Source organism: Delphinus delphis, chromosome 15, assembly GCF_949987515.2.
Source record: "Delphinus delphis chromosome 15, mDelDel1.2, whole genome shotgun sequence".
Taxonomy (NCBI): domain Eukaryota; kingdom Metazoa; phylum Chordata; class Mammalia; order Artiodactyla; family Delphinidae; genus Delphinus; species Delphinus delphis.
The window spans coordinates 22,552,317-22,579,196 of NC_082697.1; the positions used below are offsets into that span (position 1 = coordinate 22,552,317).

Consider the following 26,880-nt stretch of genomic DNA (forward strand, 5'->3'; position numbering starts at 1 on the left):
TTTGTGCTGGTAGCGGGTGGAAACGCAGGGACTCTGCATTTCCCACAGGAGGAATGGTTCAGTATTCACTAATTCAGTGTTTGTGAGACATTGCGGATGTAAGCACCATGAATAATGAGAATGGATTGTACTTTGGCCAAATGAACCCTCAGAACAGATATGTGAGGTAGGTTTCTCACTGCCCTGTTTTCCAGGTGAGGCTCAGAGAGGTGGGGAGACTCGCCCAAGCTCACCTTCTAGCCAGGCAGTGTTGGGGCCAGGGATTGAACCCAGGCTGCCTGAAGCCTGACCCCTACCCTATGCCCTGCCCACTGTGCCAACTCTGTAAGGGTCATGTAGAGGCAACAGCCTTGAACATGTTAACTGTTTCACCCAGAAAATGGGGTGTGACTCCCAATGTGCTCTGAGTAGAATTCAAAGAGATGGCAGACATGAAGATGTTTGTAATCCTGGGGTGGCCCCTATGATTCCACTTACCATGGTTTCTCGATGAAGGAGAGAGTGATCACCTTTTGGGGGACAGCTGAGGACCTTTCTGGAAGACATGAAGGTTGACTGGGTCCGGCAGGATGGACCAGAGTCACTGAGGGGCAAGGAGATGCAGGGCTTTCAGGTGGAGGGATGCTCCGAGCAAAGGAGCGGGCAGCACAGCCCAAGGTGTGGGAAGACAGATTTGAGCAGGGCATGGCTTGGCAAAGTGGCATTTAGGTAATTTAGCTGGTGAAGGGAAGCCAGGGAGGCCTGAGAGAGGGCTGCCTCTTCTCGGACAGGGTCCATGGCTTCCTGGGGCTGCTTGGACACCGGGAACGGTGGTATCTTCTTCCTGCCCACAGCATCCCTCACAAAGTCCCTCCAAACTGGCCTGCAGTCAGAGGATTTACAGCACGTGGACCTGACTGCAGCTGGAAGGGCGCATTGCCTCCTTTCTCAATAGCCCGGCACACCAGGCAGCTCTGTGTGAGGTGCCAAGGCCATCTCAAGCTCAGTGTGTCCAGAATGAATCTGAGCCTCTCCTCCCCGCCGTCAGCCTTGCTCTTCTAAAGAGGGGACCCCCACGCACGCACTCCATCACACACTCCAGAAGCCTGGGGAGTCCTGCCCCCTGCTTCCCAGGCCTCCCCCATCTGTAAGGCTTTGCCCTTCCCCCACAAAAGCACATGTCACAGAGCCGGGCTTCTCTCTACCCCACCACCCTGGTCTAGGTTTCCACTTTCTACCCTCTGGCCTCCCTGCTTTGTCGGTGATCCAACTCACCCACAATCACTCTCCAGAAAGCAGCCTGAGGAGTTTTTTTAAAGTACAAATTGGATTAATTCTTCCCATTTCTAAAGCTTTTCAAAGGCTCCCCACTCCATGAAGTTGCCCACCTTGGCCTACTACAGGCACTGCCCCCTTCTCCAGCCTCAGTTCCTGCACTTTTCCCTTGTTGATTCCATTCCAGTCACACTGCTATTCCTCAAACACTCCAAGCATGCGCCGACCTCAGGGCCTTTGAACCTGCTGTTTCCCTGTCTGAGATGATCCCCACCCCAACCTCTGCACACCTACTCCTTCCCATCCTGCTCTCATCTCTGCTTCCCACTCAGGTCTCGGCTCAGGGGTCATGTCCTCAATGAGGGCCTCCCAGACCACCCTGTCTAAAGTTGCTGTTCTTCCTTTGAGGATCCTGTTTATTTCATCGAGCACTGATCAACTTACTGGTTCACTTGTCTTTTGTCTCTCTCCCCTACCAGACAGAGATCCTGAGTATCTAATATAGATTCCTGAGGGTGGGGACCCTGAATACCTTATAGAATTAAGATGCTTTCCCAGCACCAGGCCCGATACATGGCTGGGCTCAGTAAGTATTTACTGAATTAATGAACAACCCCCTATTTGACAGTTGGGTAGACTGACGCTCAGGGAAGAATGATTTACTCCTGACTCTGAGTCGGAATCTAATGGCCAGTGCTGTGGGAGGTAAAGCTTGGAGCAGCTCTGCTTGAAGTTCGGCAATGAAGCTGTGGGAACGAGAGCTCAATAAACCCTAAGCACTGGGCATCAGAAACAACTTGAAAAATAACCATTTCTGAAAGGCGGCAGAGAAAGCAAGCAAGCAGTGCTTCCGGCAACATCTTCCAGGCAAGGCATATCATATGTACAGATTTAAAAGAATCATGACTGAGTGAGTCCTGGGCCAGGTACTACTTTATTCCAGACACAGGCCTGGGAGGGGAGATAATCATCACTGATGTTTTATAGATGAGAGAACAGGCTTTTAGCTTTTAACAGTGGCCGTGCTCTGTGAGGCTGTGGTCGACTGTGTACCTTGCACAGGGTCTAATCCCTTCTGGGTCTTCGTTTTTCCAGCTAAGTGGGTTGGCCTTGAATGGGCGTCACAAGTTTAAACGTCTACAGGAGACCAAGCATGTAACCCCTCTGGCCCACAGCTGTCATGTGGAGACCTGGGTGAGAGAAGCCAGAAATCTGGCCTTAAAAATAAATAAATAAAACCTCTAAATTTAAAAGTGGAGTTAGTTAATTCTTTTTAAAATGGAGTTAGTCAATTCTAAGTTTTAAAAAACACTGGGCAGGTACGTGCCTGCCTGCTAACGTGGCCCATGGCACACAGGTTTGTGACTGCTGGAACAGCTGTCCTCAGGCCTCCTTGCTCCTTCTGGAGCTCCAGCCCCTCTCCCCCTGCTCCCCAGGAAGCCGGTCCACTAGAACCTCCCCCTTGGAAAGGCAGGAGACCCTTGGGAACCTTGAAATCGAGGCAGCAGGAGGCCCTTCTGGTGGTGTCTCAGGTCTGTTGGGCAAAAGCAGAGAAGCCCCTTCTGGTCGGCAGGCCAGTTCTGCTTGCAGGCTCTTGGCACCAGGGCACAGGTGGCGGGAGAGCCCCATCCAGAGCACAGATGGCCGCCCCCCTTCATGGGCCTGGAGCAGCTGCCTGAGAGGGACCAGCTTGGTTGCTGGGACAACACCCTTCGCCCCCTCCAGAGACAGCTGCTCCTTAGAAGCCCTGTTCACACACCAGTTGGGGTCAAAGGTATGAGGTGGCTCTGTCCTGACACGTTCAGGCCAGAGGTGCTGGAGGACAGGGTTAAGCAATGCCCTCCAGGTGGACCCACAGTTCAGGTCAGCTGATTCTCTGAGGACAGGAAGCTGCCGGTCAGGAGCCTTCACAAGCTCCCGGGCATCTCCCCTGCCTGAGGGCTGGCCGTGAACTGGCCTAGCATGAAAAGCTTTAACTGTATTGGCTCATCAACTCTTCACCAGGCCTATCACTCCCACTTCAAAGAGGAAAAAAGTGAGGCCCAGAGAGAAGTGAACAGCCCCAGGTCACACAGCCAGGATTTGCGCTCAGGCTTTCTGATTCCAGAGCCAGCACTTGTAGCTGCTGCTTCACCACACTGACCAGGGCTGGAGTTAGGTGCACTTAACAGGGCCTGGCTGAGATTCTGGCCAGGCCAGTTCCCCAGTCAGGACCCTAATCTTGGGTCCTCACGCAGGGTTTGGCGATATCCTCTGAGTGGGTTAGATGGTGGCTGCCTCTGGCTCTGCTGGCCATGGGGTCAGAGGCCTGGTGCCCCTGGACCAGAACCCCAGCATGTGGAAGAAAAAGGCGGCCTGCTCTGCCTGTGATTACTGCCACCCACAGCCCTTCCTCAGGTCCTTCTCTTCTGGATGTGCAGTCCTGGACACTCTGACCCTCCACCAGAAACACCAGAACCCCTGACGTGGTTTCCCAGTCACTCAGGACTTCCCCAGTTTGGCTAAATCTCACTACAGCCTCAAGGCAGAGCCCAAAGAGGTGAGGCCACTCATCCCAGGTCACACAGCTGGCTGATGGGGTACTGGGACTGGAACGAGGATGTGAAAACCTCCAAATTCTAGGGTCCGAGGACATAGTAATTCCAGTGACTTTCAAACCAGGTTCTGGGGGCCCTCAAGAGGGCCTGGGGAGGCTTTTTGACTCCCACCCCCCACCAGGGCCCTCAGAGCACCTCCATTTTCTTTTTTTCCTCCATATGGTATTTTGGGATCCACCGGACTAATTCAACCTCCTCATAGTACAAATGAGGAAACTGAGGATCAGAAAGGCAAATGCACTCCCTGAGGATCAGGTGGCAGAGCAGGGACCTTGCCTGGGGCTCTGAGTGTGGGTGTGTTCCCTCTGCCCACCTGACTCCCAGCCTGGAGACCACCAGCTCTAGGCATTCAGGGAGGCACCCACGTGTGGCTGAGCCCCACCTCCTCCAGCCCCTGACCAGGGGACCCCAGACGGCATGCTGTTTCTCAAAAAACATTTCCACGAATACTGCGACCGTATCCAGTAAGCAACCTGTCAGGCAACATTCACCCCTCACTGCCCGTTCTGTGCTGGAATCTGCGGCAAATGTCCTTTTATTTATCCCCAGAGACCTGCCGGCAGAGTTGGCTCTGCTGGCAGCTCTGCTGAGGCCCCTATCCTACCCCTCGGGATACCTTACTACCACCACCCCTGGGAGTCCAAACTTGAAAGAGACACCAGCTTCCAAGCAGCAGTTCCTGAATCATGATTTTCTCATACATTAAAGCTATAAACACTAGTAGGGAGTGCTGATGAGGAGAAGATGGCCAGAGTTACAGGGCTGCTATGGTGGTTCCAGTCCAAGACAAAAACTTGATGTGTACAGCCCCTGTCTGGCCTGGTGGAGGAGTCGGGGGTGGAGAATCCAAGATTTGACTTTTCAAATACTGGCTCTAGCACGTGGACCTTGTTGTGGTCTTTCCAAAGCCCTAAGGTCCCAGGAGCCCAGCCTGGGAAGTACTACTTAGAAGAAAGAGCCTCAAAAACCACCCTCACTTCTGGAGGGCTGATGTCAAACCCTAGTAATGGGTCACAAAAGCCTGGCTTTTTACAAGCTGTCACAGGGGCCCACATCCAGTGTGCAAAGCCAGACACTGCCAGGCCCTGTGCACCTCGATTGCTGGCCTCTTTCATTGTTCTGAATGACCAAGCGGATCCCAGAATAGAAAGACGGTGTTAACAGGCTCATTCACTGTGCCTGCAGTGACAGGTGGCATATCGGGTGTCAGAACCCGGAGCCAAGAACCCTGGGCGGCCAAGAGATGGTTTGAAATGAACAGAGCAGAAGTGAATGGGGAAAACCGTGAGTTCAGCTCAGGTCAGCCCAGGCCAGGTCGCCTTCCCTGGTGCCAGGCCTGGGGACAGGGACAAGGGCCCAGTTCTCAGAGCTTATATTAAGATTTTGAGTTCAGGACCCCAACTTGGACAATTACACAGAAAACAGACATGTGGGAAAATGTCTTAGCGACTCTAGTTGATCACAGGACACGGTCTGAGGCTACACTGACAGAGAAGGTGCAGGACCAGGGAGGGGGCAGCCCCACTGAACTCTGGATAATGTTGTGGGTACTGTTGGCGATTCTGGACAAGGGACACTGACAAACTGGAGCCCGATGAGAAGGGGGCAATCGCACACGGAGAAGTCTCTAATCCATCCTCCCATTACGACAAGTAGGCCATGCACTGGGCTCTGGGTGGGCACTAGGGACCCACCCAGTGTTAGTAGTCCTCAGACCTCAAGAAACTCACAATAAAGTAAAACTCCACCGACTGGGCGTAGCCGCAGGGACTACTGCAGGAGAAAGCCTGGGACTGACTGAACAAGAGTGCTGCGACTGATTGGTGACGTCTGTCTCAGATTTGCCACAGATGGGGTGTGACGCACATGCGCCATGAGCCATGCCTAGTCTAACACAAGGGAGGAGGTGCTTAGAGAGACTGGAGTAGTAGCCTGGAAAAGAGGGGATTCAGAAGGGCATGGCTACTGTCTTCAAATACCTAGGAGACTCTCACATACATTGTCCATGTGGTCCAGGTCATTACAGCACAACCAGAGAGGGGACAGGAAGGTGGGGGTTAAGGGGGAGCAGGTTTTGCCTCATTATAAGGAGGCAGTTTCTAAGGGGCAGAGCTGCCTAGGAGGCGATCAGCTAGGCTAGACACAGGCACGACGGATGCAGGGAGGGACTCAAGCCCCCGCGGGTGACCTTTAAGATTCCTTCCAGGACTGAGATGTTTCCTCTTTTCTCTGCCGTCCTACTTCACACTCAGTAATGGAGGTGACATCAGACATCATTTTTGTGTGTGCGACATTCACAGTTCAATTTCTTTTTTTTTCTGCCTCCAGAGAATTGTTACCGACTAGCAGAGGAGAGGGAGGAGAAGGTTCAAATGGCCTAGCTACAGGCGAAATGATGGGAGGACTAACTCTAAGGTCTAAGGCAGCACGGTCAGGGCTTAACACACCTTCCTCTGGACAGTCGGGCAGCACAGAGCTCCTACCTGAGATGATAAACCCATCCTCAGAACAAGAGACCAGCCGACACTGGCTTCCCTTCCCCCCCTGCCCCCCGCCATACCTGCTGCTGAGTTACAGAAGTGGCCTGTAGGTCAGGAGGCCCTGAGAGTGAGCACTGTTCCTGCACTCACTGACTGTATGACTAAGGCTCCCCGGGCCTCACTCTCACCCATCTGTAAGATGGGAACAATACTGACTCGCCCTGTTCACTGCCCTAGGGCTGCTGTGAGACTCTCTTGGGAAGACAGGCAGGAAAGGGCTTGGCAGGTGAGGAACTACCATTACAATCACTTGAGGGGCCCAAATATCTGAGCAAGGGGCCCACAGAGCAGCTGCCTGATTCTAGGCCTTCCAAGGACTCCATGCGCCAGAAGCTGGGGGCTTCTGGCCTGAGGCAGGTCAGGAAAGTTCAGTGCCCTGAGGACCGCAGCCGACCCCCACCCCAAGCCGCATCTGTATCACTATTCTAACATTTTAGGGTAGTGACCTCTGGTGTCCCTGCCTTGCCAAGCACCCCTCTAACTTTTCTCTGCCACCCTCTTCATGCCAACGCCCCATGTTCCCAGCGTCCGGGTCTTTGCAAGGCTGCTCCCTGCCTGCAATGCCCCTCCTCCTCCCTAATCCCACCGCCTCTTCTGGGTCTCCGTTCCAGCATCACTCCCTACAAGCCTTCCCTGACTGTCCTTCCGCACCTGCCAGGCACCCCTCACTGGGTCGCGCCCCAGGTTTAGAGGTGCCACGGGCCCCTGCCGTCACACTGTTTTACAGGCCTGTTTACTTTTCTCCTTCTCCGTTTAGACCCTGAGTCCCCTGAAGGCAGGGACTGCAAGGTTCCCATGCCTGTGGCACCCAGAAGGGGTGCCAGGCAAATGCCTGCTGCCACTTACGACGTGGGACCCTGTCTCTGTCTTCACCCCAAAAGTGAGACAGGCCTGCAGGGCCTTCCCCTGGAAGACTTGAGAATGCAGCAGCAGGGAAGTCTGTGAGGGGCGACCTGGCGAGCAAAAGACAGAGGTGCTGGGACAAGCAGGGACTATAGGCCTACCCTCCGCCTCCACACCATCCATACCCTCCAAACTCTACTCGAGTTTTCTCCCAACCACCTCTAAAAGCACAGCATGGTGACATCTGGGAAGATCTTTTTAAAAGAAGACCTCCCCAAGGGAAAGTCACCAGCATCCCGCAACTGTAAGGACTCGCTGAATATTAGCGACTAATCGTCATAGTTACCGGTGTTTATTGCCTGCTCGGGCATCGCTGGCTACTACCCTGGCCCAGTCACTGTCTGAGGTCCTTATATTTGAGCCCCACAAAGAGATGTTTTCACCATCGCCCCTTGTGCTGCTGAGGAAATGGAGGCTCAGAGAGTTTGAGGGATTTGTTCAGCGTCACACAGCAAGTGTTCTATCTGCTAAGTGAGTGCAAACCTTCCAGGTTGCAGTCTCCAGAACCCAACCTTCACAGCATCCGGTCTCACAACAAAAATACAAGTTGGCTGACAAGGAGGCTGACACACACATTCCTACAAAGCTTAGAAATCACCGTAGAAAGACAAATTTGGTCTCTCCCTTCTGCTGGCAGACTCTGACTAGAATACACTTTTACAAAGACCTCAAGCCCAAGCCAGCATCCCAAAGAGCATCTGAAGAAAGCGGACTTTACCTTGACAACTTCTACCCCTCTGGGAGCTGCTCTGCCCTGATGTTTTTACAAGCATACTAATCACCTCCCCAGGCTTCGGGCTGTCCTACCAGGCCCTTTTCGTCTCTCACAAAGAGACCTGTGATATCACTTGCCCCTCAAATGGTCCCTTCCCCTCCTAGGACTGACACCCATCTGTAAAAGTTGGGCACTGCACTAGGTTGTGGACGGCACAGGTTCCAAAAGGTGTGCTACTTCTGGTTAACTGGTAGTACCTGCCTGTGTTAAGAAGGATCCTGAAGCTGTGTCCAGGCTCCACGCAGCCACCACGGGCGCTGGAACCAACACTGCCTCTGTGGGAAAAGCCCTCCTGGGAGATGAGCAGCCTTTTAAAAACTCTGCTGGAACACAGCCACATAAAGCTGAGAGCTGCAGTGTGCATCAACTTGGAAAGTTAACCAAGAGTTCATTATTTCCAGATGAAACCTACTCTCCCTTTCAAATATACCTCCTTAAAATGGACCAATGAATAAGTTACCTGGAGTAGTTAAATTCATATAGTCGGAAAGTAGAAGGGTGGTTTCCAGGGGGTGGGGGAGGAGGGAATGGGAAGTTGTTTAATAGGTACAGAGTTTCAGTTTTGCAAGATGAAAAGAGTTCTGGAGATGGAGGGTGGTGATAGTTGTAAAACAATGTGAGTGTACTTAATATCACTGAACTGCACACTTAAAAATAGTATAAGCGGTAATTTATTTTTTGGCTGTGCCATGCAACATGCGGGATCTTACTTCCCCAACCAGGGATCGAACCCTGCGGTGGAAAGCGGATTCTTTACTACTGGACAACCAGGGAAGTCCATGTGGTAAAGTTTTATGTGCACTTTAACACAGTTTTTTAAAAAGTGGGCTAGTGCAGAGTCTACTGAGGAACTCTATACAAACGAGCCCCAGCTATCAAACTGATTTTCCACCCAATATCCAGAAGTCATAAAATAAAATACTGAAAGCTACTTTAAGCATGAAGTGTTGATTTCTGGTTTGACTTAAATGTATTTGTGAGCAGGGGCTGATTTATAATCTGCTACAATCTCTTTCCTGAGATTCAGGGAATAGAAATAAAAGAAAAAGAAAGAATTTAAATATAAAATCAAAAAGACTGGAGATCTACAAGGGTAGAAATGGATGTGTTAGAACCTTGGAAAGAAGTTGGATGGGAGATTGTGTGGAAGTTAAAAAAATTAAAACTTAAAAAAGAACTATAAATATATTGTATAACATTATAGAAAACAGTTAAAAAGTGATTTTAATCCCATTGCCCTAACATAATTACTGTTACATCATTCTATACCCAAACATTTAAACTATGATCATTTTGGAATGGCAATCTGGCTAAAAAGAAATAGCAACTTCTGCGTTGGCCTTCTTAAACAAAAGCAGTTGGTAGTACAGAAAGAGTAGTGAATCAAGACTTCAAATCTTGATTAAGCTGTATGACTCTGGACAAGTCACTTTACCTCTCTGTTCCATCATTTCTAAAAACAGCAGTAATAACTGCAACCTGCCTCCCTCAGCAACAGAAGCAACAGGGCTTTGTGAATTGTGAAGTAGTATGTGAAAGGGCATAAGTAGGGAGTGCTGAAGAAGCCTTTTCTTGATGACTAATGATCAGTATGAAAACCTGATGATGATGATAATAATAATGATGACGATTCAAGTATTCAGAAGCTCTGATGTTAATTTTAAAACAAAAATCACTTGTAATACTTTCGTTATCACACCTCTGGGTGAGCAAAGCTGTTGGCCTCAGACCTACCCAGGCTTGCCAAGCCCAGCCAGGCCCTGCCTGACCTTGCAGACTCTTCCAGACATAACCCGAACCTCTCCCGGTTCCCTAAATACACCAAACACTTTATACCTCAGGGTCTTGCCCCCTGCTGTTCCCAGTCTGCCTTAACTGCCTCCTTCCCATCCCCCACCCCACCTTCCCTGAGATGCCTTCCCCATCTTCTCTGAATAAGTCCCTCTCGGCAACTATGTTTCCTTCAGGACTCATCCCAGTTAGACAGTATGTTGTGTGTCTGTACCTGCTTGAATGGGGTCTCCATGCTGGATGAGGTCTCCAAGCTCCATGAGGGAAGAGACCAGGTTTGTCTTGTTCCCTCTCCTTCCCCTGGCTCAGCACCTGGGATGAATGGCTGATTGTTTGGGAAGAAAGTGGAGGCGGGGTGGGGAGGAGCTGGCTGGGATGAACCCAAGTCCTCTTCCCCTGGGCTGTTCCCACGCACTGCTGCGTGCACCCTCTTTGAGAAGACTGCTGGGGCAGCAGTAGCAGTGGCAGCCCTGCCTTTATAGGTGCTGTCAGACAAGCCCCGCTCCCCCTACCCCACAGGCAAACACCTCCTGACTGCTACCATGCTCTGTGCTGGGCCAACAGTCACGTCATGAAGCGTGGGAAGCTTGGGAAGGCAAGAAAGTTCCAGGAGAGCCTTGAACTATTACTGTATTCACAACACACTCAAGAGCAGACTCTTCATTGCAGTCCCCAGCAGGATACTGCCCAATGGAGTGATGACCCTGCGGAGATAAACCCTGACTCTGAGTGCCTGGTGGATTCTGACAGCCCTGGGCAGGCTTCTCTAGCCTGATCTCAGCTCCCCAGGCCCCTGGACAACCAGCCCCTGCCTCCCCTCCCGTCCCCAGGGAAGCCTCCCCTTAAAAATCTCCATCCACTTGGAGCCTACCCAGCTTCTGAGGTCCTGAAGGTCACCTCCTCTCTAAAGCCTGCCTTGATTCGCTGCGTCTTCCCCATCAGGGCCCCACACTCAACAAAGAGCCATCGAATGATTAACTCCTCTCCAAATACCAAACGCACCTGCATCTTTCCAGACATGGGACATGCACAGTCTTTAAATATTTCAAGTCTTCTGTCTCCCCCTGGATATCAAGAAGAGCAGGGGCAAACATTTCTTAAGTGCTTCCTCTGTGCCTGGCACTGTCCTGAGTGCTTTACACACACACACATTCTCTCTCTTGTCCTCGCGCAGTGACTCAGGTAATATCATCACCTCTATTTTGCAGGTGAAGAAACGGAGGCCCAGAGAGGTTAAGCAACTTGCCAAAGCCTCGCAGCTCCAGGTGGCATCTCAGGATCTGAACCCCGGCAACATGACTCCAGGGCTATGCTCTTAACTACGGGGCTGCCCGACCATCGGTGTGTGGGCTTCCGTACACAGTCGGGCTCTGTAAGTGCCAGGTTCTGCCACCCAGGGGAGCAGCGTGGCTAATAGGTGTGGCTCATCAGTGCAGTCACTCAGCCACAACTTCCAGGTCACCTACTGTGTGCTCAGCGTGTGCCGTCAGGGAGTGGACTTGAACGAACACAGCTCTGCGCCTGGGGACCTTGGGATTACGCAGAGCAGAGGAGAAGTAGACGAAAATCCTATTCGCTGAAGCAACAAAATTGCTACCATTATCTGCTCTGGCGAGGCTGAGAACTTCCTTAGAAAAAGCACAGAGAAACAGGAACTTGAGACCCCAGCGAGTTAGGCAACGGCTAATCTTTGAAGTACACAGGCGAACCAAACGTGTGTTATGATTTTGGTCTCACCAGGGGACCAAAAGCTATTCGGCTGAACAGCAGAGCTAGAGCTCCTGCCAAGAAACAAATGGGGATTGAGGTCCAGAGCCAGGAAGGGGCTTGTCGGAGGCCACCTATCAACTGGAGAAGCACGGCTCCGGTTCCCTTACGCCCAGTGCTCTCCAAGTCCCTGGGACTGCAACCAGGACAAAAGGCTTTCAGGCCATCCGCGTCCTTAAGAAGAAACCGCCAGAGGGTGAGAGGTAAGTGCCTACAGTGACCGAAAGTTTAAAAGTTTTCTCAGTGGAGACAGGACGTTAGCTCTTACCTTCAGGGAGTGTGGAACTGTTCTGTGAAAGATGGATTCGGGAAGCCAGGGTTGATGTCCCAGGCCCACCTCCAGCCCCAGCCCTGCCCCAGAAGGACAGGAATTTCAAAGGCAGTAGCTCCCCACCTGGGGCCACACCCAGGTGAGGCTGACTTTACCGGGGAACCCGTGGAACTGGCTCTCCCCCACGCAGGGGCAGGCCGGGCCAGAAGGCCACCCTGGTCTGCAGCCTGGCGCCTCTCCCTGCGGGGTCCCACCTGGCCCCCACCCCGGCCGGGCCTCCAGAACAAGGGAAGAGGCCTGCTCCTCTCTTAGTGAGGCCTAGTGAGGTCTCCCGGGGCCCACCCCAGCCTGGGCTGGGTCTGAAGCGGCTGCTTCCTGCTTTACCTTTTTCTTTCACTTTGGTTTTTAACCCCAAAGTGAAACTAAAGACTGGGATGATGTGGGAAAGATGGTGAGAGTTAAGGCCTGAACACCTGGCTTCTCATCCCAGTGAGGCTGCTGACTCGCTGGGAAACGTGGGAGGAGGCCCTCAACCCCCCGCCTCGGTCTCTCCGTTGATAAAATAGGAGGGAGGAACTCGGCTAATGCTTTAAAGTGTCATTAAATTAGAAAAATGATGGAACGTCCCCTTCCTCATCCCTGCCACCACTGAGGACTAAAAAGGAGCTGCAGAAATGACCAGAGCGGGACCCAAAAGGGCCTTCCTGTTGGCTTGGAGGACAAGGCAAACTCTGGCCACTGTGTGGAGACCTTCCTGGTCTCTCTGACTACCTCTCCCCAACCTGTCAACTCAACTCCTTTATCCTGAGCAGCCCCTGGGGCAGAGCAAATTCAGGAAGACCCCAGGGACGAGCCTGACCTGGTCTTAGCACAGCAAGAGGAGCCACCAACAGCTGCCTGAAAACTCCCCGCCTGAGGGCCGACCAGGCCATCTGCTAAGACCCAGGACTAAGACAGCATCCCACCCAGGACTGGTCTAAACTTCACTCTCCGCTGACCCCAGGGTGCCTGACACAGTCTAGCTAAGACCACTGTAATCTGTTTTATGGTGTTTTCCCACTGGCTGGTTTACCAAATCTCCCCTCTAGGCTGGTGACATGAGAGAGGCAGGGAGGAGCCTCCCTGCCTCTCAGATGAGGAAAACTGAGGCTCGGAAAGGCACAGGGACATTGTGGCCAAGCCAGCACTGGATTCAGGAGCTCAGTAAATATCTGCGGGATGACTGAGCTTGATGGCCCAGCCGTTGCCAAGCAGGTGCGGCACACACCAGAGAAGCACAGGAAGGAGGACACAGTGTATGTGCGTGTGTGTGTGTGGGGGGGCATCCCTCCCTGGAGACCAAGTCACAAACAGGTCCCCAGGTACCTGTAACAGAATCCCCTCCCCCCAGTCCTGGCTCCACTCCTGATATCCCTCCAGCCCATTTCTTCCCTTCATCCCTCACTTCCTCCCATCTGCACCTTACTCTGGAGAGATCTCATTGGCTGAGGGCTTCGGAGCGAAGACTGGCCAGTCTCCTCCCCCTCTCTGGGCTGGATTAGTACTGTCAGTACTTAACCAAGGAAAGGAATTTGAATCCAGGGGTGGGGGCAAGGTGCTTTTAAAAATATATACACCTTGGGTTTCCCTGGTGGCACAGAGGTTAAGAATCCGCTTGCCAATGCAGGGGACATGGGTTCGAGCCCTGGTCGTGGAAGATCCCACATGCCACGGAGCAACTAAGCCCGTGTGCCACACCTACTGAGCCTGCGCTCTAGAGCCCGTGAGCCACAACTACTAAGCCCGTGTGCCTAGAGCCTGTGCTCTGCAACAAGAGAAGCCACCGCAATGAGAAGCCCACGCATTGCAACGAAGAGTAGCCCCCACTCGCCGCAACTAGAGAAAAGCCCTTGTGCAGCAATGAAGACCCAACTCAGCCAAAAATGAATAAATAAAATTTTTAAAAAATTAAAAAAAATCAGTAGCCCTGAAAAAAAAATATACACCTCATTTTTTTTGCGGTACGCAGGCCTCTCACTGTTGTGGCCTCTTCCATTGCGGAGCACAGGCTCCGGATGCGCAGGCTCAGCGGCCATGGCTCACGGGCCCAGCCGCTCCGCGGCATGTGGGATCTTCCCAGACTGGGGCATGAACCCGTGTCCCCTGCATCGGCAGGCGGACTCTCAACCACTGTGCCACCAGGGAAGCCCTACACCTTATTTTTGTTAAAGGAGGCAAGAATATACAATGGAGAAAACACAGCCTCTTCAATAAGTGGTGCTGGGAAAACTGGACAGCTACATGTAAAAGAATGGTATTAGAACACTCCCTAACACCATACACAAAAATAAACTCAAAATGGATTAAAGACCTAAATGTAAAACCAGACACTATCAAACTCTTAGAGGAAAACATAGGCAGAACACTCTATGACATAAATCACAGCAAGATCCTTTTTCACCCACCTCCTAGAGAAATGGAAATAAAAACAAAAATAAACAAATGGGACCTAATGAAACTTCAAAGCTTTTGCACAGCAAAGGAAACCACAAACAAGACAAAAAGACAACCCTCAGAATGGGAGAAAATATTTGCAAGTGAAGCAACTGACAAAGGATTAATCTCCAAAATTTACAAGCAGCTCATGCAGCTCAATACCAAAAGAACAAACAACCCAATGCAAAAATGGGCAGAAGACCTAAATAGACATTTCTCCAAAGAAGATATACAGATTGCCAACAAACACATGAAAGGATGCTCAACATCACTAATCATGAGAGAAATGCAAATCAAAACTACAGTGAGGTATCATCTCACACCAGTCAGAATGGCCATCATCAAAAAATCTACAAACAATAAATGCTGGAGAGGGTGTGGAGAAAAGGGAACCCTCTTGCACTGTTGGTGGGAATGTAAATTGATACAGCCACTATGGAGAACAGTATGGCGGTTCCTTAAAAAACTAAAAATGCAACTACCATACGACCCAGCAATCCCACTACTGGGCATATACCCTGAGAAAACCATAATTCAAAAAGAGTCATGTACCACAATGTTCACTGCAGCTCTATTTACAATAGCCAGGACATGGAAGCAACCTAAGTGTCCATCGACAGGTGAATGGATAAAGAAGATGTGGCACATATATACAATGGAATATTACTCAGCCATAAAAAGAAACGAAATTGAGTTATTTGTAGTGAGGTGGATGGACCTAGAGTCTGTCATACAGAGTGAATTAAGTCAGAAAGAGAAAAACAAATATCGTATGCTAACACATATATATGGAATCTAAAAAAAAAAAAAGGTTCTTCAGAACCTAGGGGCAGGACAGGAATAAAGACGCAGACGCAGATGTAGAGAATGGACTTGAGGATGTGCGGAGGGGGAAGGGTAAGCTGGGACGAAGTGAGAGAGTGGCGTGGACATGTATACACTACCAAATGTAAAATCGATAGCTAGTGGGAAGCAGTTGCATAGCACAGGGAGATCAGCTCGGTGCTTTTTGACCACCTAGAGGGGTGGGATAGTGAGGGTGGGTGGGACGGAGACGCAAGAGGGAAGAGATATGGGGATATATGTATATGTATAGCTGATTCACTTTGTTATACAGCAGAAACTAAGACACCATTGTAAAGCAATTATACTCCAATAAAGATGTTAAAAAATATATATATATAGGTTTTCAGAATGCAAAAGAAGGTAACAAACTTTTAGGTGCACAGATTCTTCAAAACAGCAATTTCACTCGCAGGAAGGAATGGCTCCCACAGTGATGCTTGCCCACATGTATACAGCCAGGTGGGAAGGGTGCTGGCTGTAGCGCTGCTCGTAGCAGCAAGGCTGGGAACAACCTAAATGTCCCTGAGCAGAGGACTGGACAAACAACGGGTGGTCCATCCGTCAATGGACTGCCACACAGCCACGTGTGTACCCACAGGGAATACCGACAACAGAGACATCCTTGTGTGAAGAAGACAAGGTACAGAACAGCAGGCAGTAGGTAATAAAATGGGATGTATTGACACAGCTGCCTGTGTATGCAGAGTATTTCTGGAAGGAAACATCAAGACTGCTCACAGTCATTATCTAGGAGCCTAGGTGGGAGAGAGACTAATTTTTCACTGGACCCCTTTTTTTCCTACAAAGTTTGAAATGTTTAACCACATAGATTTATTGCTTTCTCAATAAAAGCATAATGTTTGCACATAAAAAAATAACTCCAGCAAAATGTACCCCAAGAAGCTTCCCTCTAGGTCTCAGGCATCAGACTCCCTGAGGGCAGGGCCCAGACACCTGGATTTTGAAGTCTCCTCAAGGGCTGCTGGTCTAGTCTTGCAGAACAGGTGGTCAGCCTCTGACAGTAGACGGAGGCAGCCTGGACAGCACAGGCCTCTGGGCAGGGCAGAAAGTAGCAGGGAAGACTCAGAAAAACTTGGCCTTACGGCATAAGAAGGATTTCAAGAGGGCTTTGAATGCTCAGTAGGTACAGCTGAGAGGGGAGGGTTCCTACAGGAAGGACTAGGGAAATTAAGTCAGGCTGGTAAGACAGGGGAAGGGGAAGAATAATGTCTCTCAATATGGGATCCTGTCCCCTCCAATACTTGGTTCCCACTCATGGGAAATGAGGTGGCTGGGAGAGTCCTTTCCAGACTGATATCCTAAGATATGCCTTTATTTCATCTCATTTAATATTAAAGGAAGCAAGGAGGGTCCCCAGCTTAGCACATGGCCACAGGGCTCCACACCTGTGCAGACTGTAATCAAATATTTGGAGGCTGCAGAAAATTCAGGCCCGGATCTTAGGTGCAGCAGCCCTTGAGCGACTTCCTCCCCCTGGGGAGGAGCAGATGGCCTTCTGTAGAGATGCCCTTCTTCACCTTCTCGTTAATAATTAAGTCATTACCAAAGACCTCCTCTGTCACTTTTGAAGTTCAGTTTGCAGAGACTTGCCGCCTTGGCTTGCTTTACCATGATGCTCCAGGCTGAAGGCTCACAGGCTACAACAGTCTAGATCTAAGCCTCAGGCCCAAACTCCAGGGGTCTGCAGTGGAAAGAGCCCAAGGTGGGGGTCAGGAGCGCTAGGGTGAATCCTGGCTACACCTTGATGATTCTGTGGACTCTGGGAGGTCAGAAGCTAACTCTCTAAGACGGCTCTGCTTGCCACTGTATCCCCAGGGCCAGCTCATCGCCTGGCACACAGCAGGCACTTAATAAATATTTGTTGAATAAGTGAACAACAGCTCAGCCAGTGAATCCCAGAGTGACCTTGGGCAAGTCACTTTCTGGAAAATGACGATGACAAGAATAGCAATCCTCTTAGGGCTGTGTAAGAACCTAATGAGATAAAGTAGATGTAAGTGCTCTGAAATTAAAAAACAGGCTACACAAATATTAATGATCCAGAAACAATGTGCTATAAACGAAATGAAAAGAATGAATACATATGAGAATGATCACATTTACAAGAAAGCACCTGGCAAATGGTAAAGCATTAATCAAGTGAATAACTACAATTGAAAGGGACAGCACAGGTCAGTCTAGTTCACTGTTCCAATATCCGAACATTTCTCAGGCTGTGTCTGTTCCAAAGGAGCACAAAAATCCCTCATCAAAACCTTTGTCCTGATTTTGGTATGAATTTGCCAAAGTAGACTGGCAGAAGGATCCTGGGGGTGTTTATTGGAGACAAGGGAGGAGTGGGGTGAGCGGAACACAGAGGCTGTGCCTGCCATGTGGCCTCACGACCCGGACAAGGCCCTGCTCAGGGCGGCACACCGAGAATGACTGGCCACCAGTTTCCTAGCTGCACACTGCCGCCAACCATTGCTGCCTCCCCTGCTAGCCGCTCTTCAGCACCAGTCCCCTTCCCTTTCCCTCTGCCCAGTGGCTATCCCTGGCTGCAGCCTGGGAAATAGGCTTCATCACCTTCATCACCTGGCTCTCCTGTGTCGCGAGCACCTCGGTCAAGTCCCTCCCTGCCTCTGTGGCTGGGCCAGGGCCCACCCCCTCCGGTGGGGGCTGGCTGCGAATCCCAGTGGGCCCAGTCATGGACATGCCCACTGTTGCACTAGACACACACGAGAGCCAGCTCTGGAGGATGCTCACAGCCTGGAGAGAAAAACTGCTGATGTGAAGCCCCCTCAATTCCCTGACTCTCCCACCTTGAAGCAATTCTGAGCTGGTACCCAGCCCCAATCTTCCAGGTCTTTAGCAAGTAGGGGGTTCTGTCCTTTAGGGGATGTATTAGGTGCCCCCAATTCAAGGGGCAAGAAGGCTCAGATTCCTGGGATCCTAACAGTAGGAGGTTCCTTTCCAAGAAGCAGAGCTGAACTGTGGGAAGAGCCAGCATTTGCAGACAGTCAGCTTTGGGTCTGAGCCACATGTTCCTTATTTGTAAAATGGGGACGGTAAGTCCACCTGCCTCGGGCTTGCTGTAAGGATTTCATGAGAGCATCCATGAAGGCCCTGGCACAGAGCCTGGCACAGAGCAGGTGTGCGAGCAATGTGCTCAGACTATTATTTCCTGCTCCAAGTAGCGACACCCAACATCTTTCCCGCTGGCCCATCAGGCCCCCTGGTCAGGCTCTTCTCAGAGAACTCAACATCCTCTGCTACCCCAACTGGCCCTTCCCTCTCGCACGGGCTCCACCCGAACCCTGCCCTCTCCCTTCTCCGAGTTGCCTACAAAGCTCCTCCCTGTTGTCACTTTCATTCATTCCAGTTCACCCAGCCTGACTCATCTTGAAAAAATCCTCCGGCTGTGCCATCCCGGCTCTAAAATCTTCCATGGCTCTCCAAAGCCTCTGCTCTTCAGCTCGCGTTCTATGCTGCCTACAATCTCCTGGCTCCTCCCTGAGCCCTGATGCATCAGCAAAACTAGTCTACTGTTTCCATAATATGCACTTACCCTGTCTAGCCCCCACACCTGTGCCTCTGCAGAAACCATTCCCAGGAACGTCAGCCCCAATGTCGGCCTCTGCGAATCCAGCCCCCTCACGAGGGCTCTTGTTTCCTCTGGGTCACGCTCACTTCTTCCTTCTCAGACAATGCTTTCCTTCAGCAGATGCTTAATTACAGACTGTCACACAGTCTCTCATAATTGTAGGCCTTGTCTCCCTTGTCAGATCCTAAGTTCCCAGGGGCAGAGGCCCTGTCTGCCTGGTCTCTCCCATCGTCTCGGAGCCTGGCCCAGGGCTGGGAGGGCAGGTTCCTGGACAGAAAGTGTTTTCCAAGCCCAGTTCAGCTCCAGGCTGAGCCAAGTCCAGCTCCAACCACTTGGGACCACTTTTCTTGCTTTTGTCCTATTCACTGGCCAAACCAGACCTCCATGCACCAGCTCTCCCCAGGGTGACCCAGGCCAGGGACAGAGAAATGAGGGAGACCTGGGTGGGGAGACAGCACTACGGCTCTCACCTGGCCCTGACATGGTCTTCTTCTGGGATCCGAGGCACATCCCTGTCCCTTTCCTCCCTTAGCATGCTTCTTATAGTGAGGCAAGAAACAATAACCTTTTAGCTCTAGAATATGGATTTTATTTGTCTTTAAGGTAGCCCTGGTTCCCAGGTGTGGGTGGGTGAGGAACCAGCTGATTCCAACATAGGCTGAGGGAGGCGAGGCAGCCACAGCCAGGACGGGGAAACCTGGGAACCTGAGAGGCACTCACACCTCACACCTCGATAGCCTCATTAAGTTCCTGTTGACGACTGGATTGCATTCCTGCCCAGATGTTCAATTCTACAGCCCTCACCCTGGCCAGGTCTGACAGTGTCTGCTGCTGGGACTGAGCAGGGGAAGGGTAATCTGCTTCTGGAAACAACCAATTCTGCCTGAAACAAAGACCATGATGAGGGGCCAGTCTCCTCACCTGTAAAATGGGGATAATATTGGGACCTGTATCATAGGATTGTTGCAATAATGCAGTGGGATAATGCCAGAAAGTGCTTAGCACAGTCCCCGACACCCAGTGAATGGCAGTGTAGCAGACAGGTTCCCATTTCTTGAGGGGCCTTTACAACACGAGTTTGCATCCTCAGAGCAACCTGTGAGGAAGGCATTTCCATCCCAGTCTTACAGGGAAGAAAACTGAGGTGCAGAAAGTCGACCAATCCAAGGTCACACAGCAGGGACAAGCCAAACTGTGACACCAACCCGAGAAACTCTCAGTTCAGCTTTACCCAGAGTGTGGCCCACAGGTTTCAGCATCAGACTCCTCCAGAGGGCTGGTTTAAAAAGCTGATTCCTGCCCCCAGACCTGCCAAATGAGAATCTTTGGGGATAGAGCTCAGGAACCTGAACTTTGTAAAGATGAGGAGCCTAATTTTTATATGAGGAAACTGAGGCACAGAGAGGTAAAGTGATCTCCAAGGTCACACTTTCAGCAAGTATGGACCTGGGACCGAATTCACAGTCTGACTCCAGAGGCACCAATCAGAGACTTCCTGGAAGAGGTGGCATTTGACAATGTGGGCCTCAAAGGGAAGAGACGGCACCACGGGGGAGGGTACAGCACAAATAAAGGCTTGGAGCAGGAGAGGCCAGGCAACAACAGCTCAGTGTGGCTTGTGCTTCCAGATCCCTGAGGTGAAGAAATACATATGGAGCCACCACTGCCGCCTTCCCCTGAGAGCCCAGAGGGAGACATTCCTGAGCCATCCGAGCTTCTGGGAGGAAAGCCTGTTGTGTGCAGGGTCTACAACCAGCAGGTCTACGGCAGTGGCCCTCTGGGTGTGTCTGGCTGCTGCTCAGGACGAGAAAGCCAGGGAAGGTGGTGACTCAGTCCCCACCCAACCTCAAGCTAGTCCCATTTAAATTTGAGATGAGCTCAGAGGTTGGGGAAATGCCAAACAAACCCTCCTTGCAGAACAGACGCCAGATCCAGAGAAGGCAGCCCGAGCCGTAGGCTACCGGGCAGCAGCAATAAATGTGGAGTAACGCTGTGGGTTGCAGGGGGAGCCAAGTCAAGAGGCCTGGGCGCAAGCCCTCCCTGGGCCCCTATTCTTCATTCACCCATGAAACAGGGAGAACTCCACTGGCTTCTGACTTCCTCCCAGGGCTGTTGTGAGGAACAATGGAAAGGAAAGAGCCTGGCAGATTACACAATGTCCCACATAGCGAGAGGTTAGAGGATCACTGCTGTTAACATATTAGAACAGCCAGGAGGTGCTTTCCTTGCTACCTGAACCCCAGCCACAGCGGGTAGAGGGAGAGGCTGGGCCTCTGCCTTGTTCCCACAAAGCAAAAAGGGGTCCAGATATTATCTCGAGGTGAAAGTTCACATTTATTAAACGCCTACTGTGTACTATTTTTTAATGTAGAATCTCACTTAATCCTCACCACAACCCTGCAGTGTAATTATGATTATCTTGCGTCCAGATGAGGAAACTGAAGCTCAAAGAAAGTAACTAGCCCAAGATTACACAGGCAGCGAGTGATGCAGACCAACCAAGACCAGGTGTCTGCGGCCCGAAAACCCACACTCTTTCTCTGGAACAGTTCGTATAAGAGGTAGAACATGTCTGGTATAGGGGTCCAGCTCAAGCACTGCCTCCTTCTGGAAGCCTTTTTGATCCCTTTGCCCGGACAAGATCTCTCTCCGATGAAACCCCACAGCACATTATCAGCACACATCTGGCAGCACTCAACACATTCTGCCTCTTATTTTGTGATCAAGCACACTTTTAACAGGTAAGATAAGATGTAGGTGCAAATAGGTGGCATTTCAGTTACCTTAAAATCCTCAAATGTCAGGGCTGGAAGCACCTAAGAGAGCACAACAACCAGCTTCCTCATTTTTTCGAAGGAAAAATACAGACAGAGGAAGACACTTGTCTGAAATCATACAGCATCTTAGCATCAGAGCCGAGAATAGAACCCTGGCATTCTGCCTCACACAATTTCTCTAGGGATTCCATGATTTCAGAATCAGCCTTAGGACAAGGATTATCATTCCCACTTTACAGATAAGGAAGCTGAAGCCCAGGCGAAAGCAGCCTCCCTGACAGGTGAGATGTGGGGACCACAACCCTGATTCCCTCCACTTTCAGGCCAGAGACCAAGCCCTTTCTCCTCCCTGCTGCAAGTAGTCTGTGTAGCGTGTCAAGCTCAGGGCCCACAGTAAAAGGTCAACGGATGCTGGAAACTGTCATTATACACCAGTGCGCAGGTGACACCAGCCAGACAGCGACCTCCTCGGAGGCAGTGCTATGGCAGAGGACACAGGAGTCCTGGCTGAAATCCTCTGTGGGTCCCTGGTCTCTCGTGAGACGAGGGGGCTACAATAGCTGATCTTATCTCCTGCTCCAAACTTCTGGGACATCTGAGGCTCCTTGAAAGCAGACCCCAGCTGTCTGTGGAGCATCTCTCAGCTGAAGCCTTTGTTCCCCCACTCTATGGGAAGCTGGAAAAGCAGGTGGGGCTCACAGCCACAAACTGACAGACTTTATTCCCAAGTGCCACTGGCCAAGCAGGGCCCACCCTTAAACAACAACAGGATGGAACATGGAAAATCCAACTGTCTCCAGCACAGACATCCAGCTGGGCACACCCAACTATCTTTACAAACTGGCAAAGAGCAACCAGGAATGGGGGCATAAAAAGGGGCAGCCTGCCCCCTGCCCTATTGGAAGGGCAGGTGCATTTCTGAACAACCAGGTGGCAATGGAGTGGGGGGGGAGGGTAAAGAACTCTGGGCTGGGGAGTCCCAGGCCTGGATCCCTGTCCCAACTTTGCCATGAACTAGCCTGTGTGCCCCGGGCAAGCTGCTTTCCCTCTGTGGGGCTCAGTTTAAAGACAGGCTGACAGTTCCCGAAGTGTCTTTACAGATGTTTCATTTGATTGTCACGACAACGTTGTGAGGCTGCCATAATTATTCCCTTTTTACAGATGGAGAAACTGAGACTTGGAAAGGTTGAAGGTCTCATTCAAAGTCACACAGCTTGAGGCTGGCCGCAGAGGTCTTAGACCACCAAACCCAATCCTCAAGGGTGGTCAGGTTAAAAACAACCCCTCTCTCCCCTCACCCTGATTGACAGTCTCCACAAGACCAAGGCAGCACAGACCCTGGTTCACCTGCCCAGTCTGGTGGCTGGCAAAGTTCTGGCCACAAACCGCACAGCCCAGCTGCCTAGGAGGCCGCACCCCCCATGCAAAATTTGATTACTCAAGTTGGCAAGAACGCAGTCCCCACCCCCAATCGGGTCTAAATAAACGCCCAAGTGATATCACATCCTGCTGGCTCCAAAATAGCCCAGGCCTGCCCACAAGCAATCACAAAATGCCAGGCCATGCAGGGCCAAGCGGGCAGGGATGCCCAGCCCGTGGCACCGTCCACACACACAAGCAACTAAAGCAGAAGCCTCAGAGCAGGAAGGCTCCCCCTCCCACCTCTGCCAGACAGCCTGGCCCCTCCCTCCTTGCCCCCTTTGTGGGGAGGCCCCAGAGCCTCCTGCCCCAGCGCCAGCCCTCGCCCCAGCGCCAACCCCATGGAGCCTCGGCCGCGGCCAGCCTGCGGGCGCACTCCAGCCAGACCCGGACACCCCACCACTCACATTGCTTCAAGAGCTCCAGACACAAAGCCATGAGGGCCGGATGGGGGTCAGAGACCCAGAGACCGGCAAAGACAGAAAAGGGGAGAGGGAGAGACACAGGAGCAGAGAGAAGGGGAGACAGGGGACCGGGGCAGAGAAAGCAAGGGGGAGCGGCAAGAGCCCTGGCAAAGGAGTAGCCTTAAAGGGAGGTCTGCAGCGCAAGAGACATCCAGTGGCGACACCAGCAAGACAGATGCGGGGGCAGAGAGAGGCAGGGAGAGCAAAGCAGGGGGCCCCGACCCAGAGGAATGAGGAGCGCGGAGGCCCGAGAGAACAAGGAGAGAGCGACAGGGGACAAACGAAGGGAAGGCAGGGAGGGGCGCTGAAGTCTGGGAGCTGGGGAGCTTTAGGGGTCCCAAGGAGAGACCCCAAGGGATCTAGGAGGTATCAGCGTATACAAGGGACACCAAAAGAGGGAAAACCCTGAAGCAATGAGGGCTAAGAGGAGGCAAGACCCCCGGGATTTGGGGGGACAGATGGAAGGGAGGACCCTCAAGGGATGTGCGGGAAGCTCAGAGGAGAGCCTTGGGGGAGTGTGGAAGATGTTCAGAAAAAAAAGGTCCCCAAAGATGAGGGGCGCTCAGAGGGGGTAGGCTCTGAGGGATGAGACGAGCGCCTTGAGGGGGACCCGAGATCGGGGAGCGAGGGAGGGGCTGGGAGGCAGCGCGAGGGCAGAGACAAAGAGACAGCGAGCCAGGGAGAGACAAAGCGGGCGGAGCGGGGCTACGGGCCCGAGGGCTGGTGGCCGGACAGAAGGACGGAAGCGCGAGCGGGCGGGGGGACGGACGGACGGACGGACAGAAGGGGAGGAGGGCGGGGGCAGGGCAGGGTAGGGCCGGGCGGGGGCGGCGCCCGTCTCCTCGCGGGGCCGCGGCTGCTCCGGGCGGCGCTGGGCGGGCCCCAGGCGTCCGGGCTGAGGAGGCGGCGGCGACGACGTGGACCGGACAGACCGACGAAGTGACCGACGGGCTGGCGGCAGCTGCGGCCAGTGGCGGGCACTCACCCTCCTCCCTCACGCGGCCCGGCCCGAGTCTCCGGTTTTGTACGCCCGAGGGGCGGGGCCTCTGGGTTAAAGCCCCGCGCCGGCCCCGCCCCGCCCCGCCCCCCGCGTCACGCGCGCGCGCGCGCGTCGCTCGGGACTCCCGGGATGGGCGGGGGCGCGCGCAACCCTCTCGGCACGTGGCCGTAGCGCGCGCGCGGAGGGGCGTATGCGCAAGCGCGCGGGGCGCTCAGTCCAGCCTACGCCCAGGCCGCCCGACCCCGAGAGGGAGCGCGCGCCCACGTCAGCACGCGCATGCCTAAGCACGGGGGACTCCGCCCCTCTAGCCGCCCCCACCAAACCGGTTCCAGCTGGAACCAGACGCATGCTCCCTGACGCGAGAGCGGCCAGCAGAATCTGCACCAGTTTACCGTGGCGACACCTGGCTGTTCCCAGGGGAAACTGAGGCTCAGAGCAAGCAGTCTGAGGTGGTCTTCTCATCTCTGTGTGGTCAGATTAGCCCCCCAGGTACTATCGACTGTACGTCCTAAGTGTTTCTAGTTGTCCCCTCTACTCCATCCTCACTTTGCTGTGCTCATCTGAGGTCCTCCAGGTTGGGTTAGAATCCCTGCTCATACTCCGGAGGGCTGTGTGACCTTGGACAAGATACTCATTCAATCTCCTAAGCCTTCATTTCCTCCATAGTAAAAACCATCACATCCAGGATGTCTTGGAGAGCCAAGTGCAGTAGGAGCTGCCTGAATTCATAAATCACTCCCTTCGTGGCTCATGGCCTTCCCAGTTCCCCACTTCTCCCCTGCGAGTCCCCTTACTCACAGTCCTGGTCCTTGGGGTCTCATCCCTCATCTGTGCCTACCTGCAGATCCAGCTTCTGCTCCCCCACCTGCCTTGCTGGGTGACCTAGGCAAGTCCCTTCCCTTCTCTGTGCATCTCTTTTCCAAATGTAAAGTGGAGAAAAGAATCTTACTCAAGGGACTTCCCTGGTGGTGCAGTGGTTAACGATCTGCCTGCCAATGCAGGGGACGCTGGTTCAATCCCTGTTGGGGAAGATCCCACATGCCGCGGAGCAACTAAGCCCATGTGCAACAACTACTGAGCCCGCATGCCACATCTACTGAAGCCCATGCTCCTAGAGCCTGTGCTCCACAGCAAGAGAAGCTGCCACAATGAGAAGCCTGCACACCGCAACGAAGAGTAGCCCCCTCTCGCCACAACTAGTTTCTCTAGACCACGCGCAGCAACGAAGACCCAGCGCAACCAAAAATATAAATAAATTTTTCTTAAAAAGCATCTTACTCAAGAAGATGATACAGTCTTTCCAATACCACTGTCTTGCATAAAGTTAATAGTAACAAAAGCAACTGAGGGCTATTGAGCCTTTTTTGATGCCAGGCACTGTACTAAGCACTTCGAAAATATTAGCTTACTTTGCCCGTCTCACAGTCACTATGCTACACCTATACCATTCACTTAGTATTTATCTTTAGATTGATTACTTAGGAAAATTCAGGAAGCCCCAAAGCACAGGCCTGACTCTGTCTTGCTCCATCCCAACCACACCAGCCCTGCTCCTCCTCCAATGCACTAGGCACCCTCCTGCCTCAGGGCCTTTGTACCACTCTTCTCCCTGCCTGGAGTACCTCCCCAGCACTACTCCTTCCCTCACTTCCTTCAAGTGCTTGCTCAAACATCTGTCTCAGTGAGTTCTATCCTGGTACCCTGTTTATGCTGCAATAGCCCTGTCCTCCTGCTGCCGGCACTCCCAGTACTCCTTGCCCTACACTACTTGCCAGTAAACCACATACTTATTTGAGTTATTTATGCTTATTGTTTTGTCTGCCTCCCCCCATATGCCCCCCCCCAAAAAAGTATGTAGTCTCTATGAAGGCAGAGGTTTCCCTTTTGTTCACTGATGTGTCCCTGGTGCCTAGAGCAGAGCCTGGCCCATTGAGGTTATCAGTAAGCATCTATTCAATGAAAGGGCTGCCTCACTGCAAAGCTCTTGCCCTTAACTATGGCCTCAGGGCCTCCGAGGTTCAACTTAAGCACCTTAGTCTCTCCTCCTTTGGCCTGACCTCTCTACCCCTGAGGGAGTAAGGAATTATTCTTGTTCAAGAATCTCAAAGCTGGGGTTCCCAGCCTGCCCACCAGTTCTTAAGCCCAATCACTATGTCCCCCAGAAGGCTCAGTGGGTCTGCCTAAAAATGGGACTTAGGAGAGTGACCCAGTTAACCAGGAACTTCCTGGTCCACGGCTGGGTGGGGCTGTGGGAGGAAGCCACCTTCTGCCCAGTGCCCTCTGGGGAGAGGTGCCTATTTCAGGAGGTGGGAATTCTCACTCTAGGAAGGCCTCCTGGACACTCCCATTACTCTCTGACTCTATGGCCCCTGCCCAGGCCTCACTGTGCCTTGCCTG

At 52.3% G+C, this 26,880-nt stretch overlaps 1 protein-coding gene across 10 annotated transcripts in view; it reads right to left on the reverse strand.

Annotated features, from left to right (window-relative positions):
* Positions 1-26,880, reverse strand: part of DLGAP4 (DLG associated protein 4) — a 201,320-nt gene that overhangs the window by 44,685 nt on the left and 129,755 nt on the right. The window contains exons 1-2 of one of the 10 annotated variants that reach the window (XM_060030853.1): positions 10,388-10,571; positions 10,075-10,172 (exon numbers count right to left, since the gene is read on the reverse strand). The exons of 7 other annotated variants lie outside the window; for them this stretch is intronic. In XM_060030853.1, the coding sequence (XP_059886836.1) occupies positions 10,075-10,120 (46 nt within the window). In that variant the 5' untranslated portion in view covers positions 10,121-10,172; positions 10,388-10,571. Of the gene's footprint in view, positions 1-10,074; positions 10,572-23,426; positions 24,461-26,880 lie in introns of those variants that run through there. 2 more of the 10 variants (XM_060030854.1, XM_060030852.1) reach the window with 2 other exon arrangements.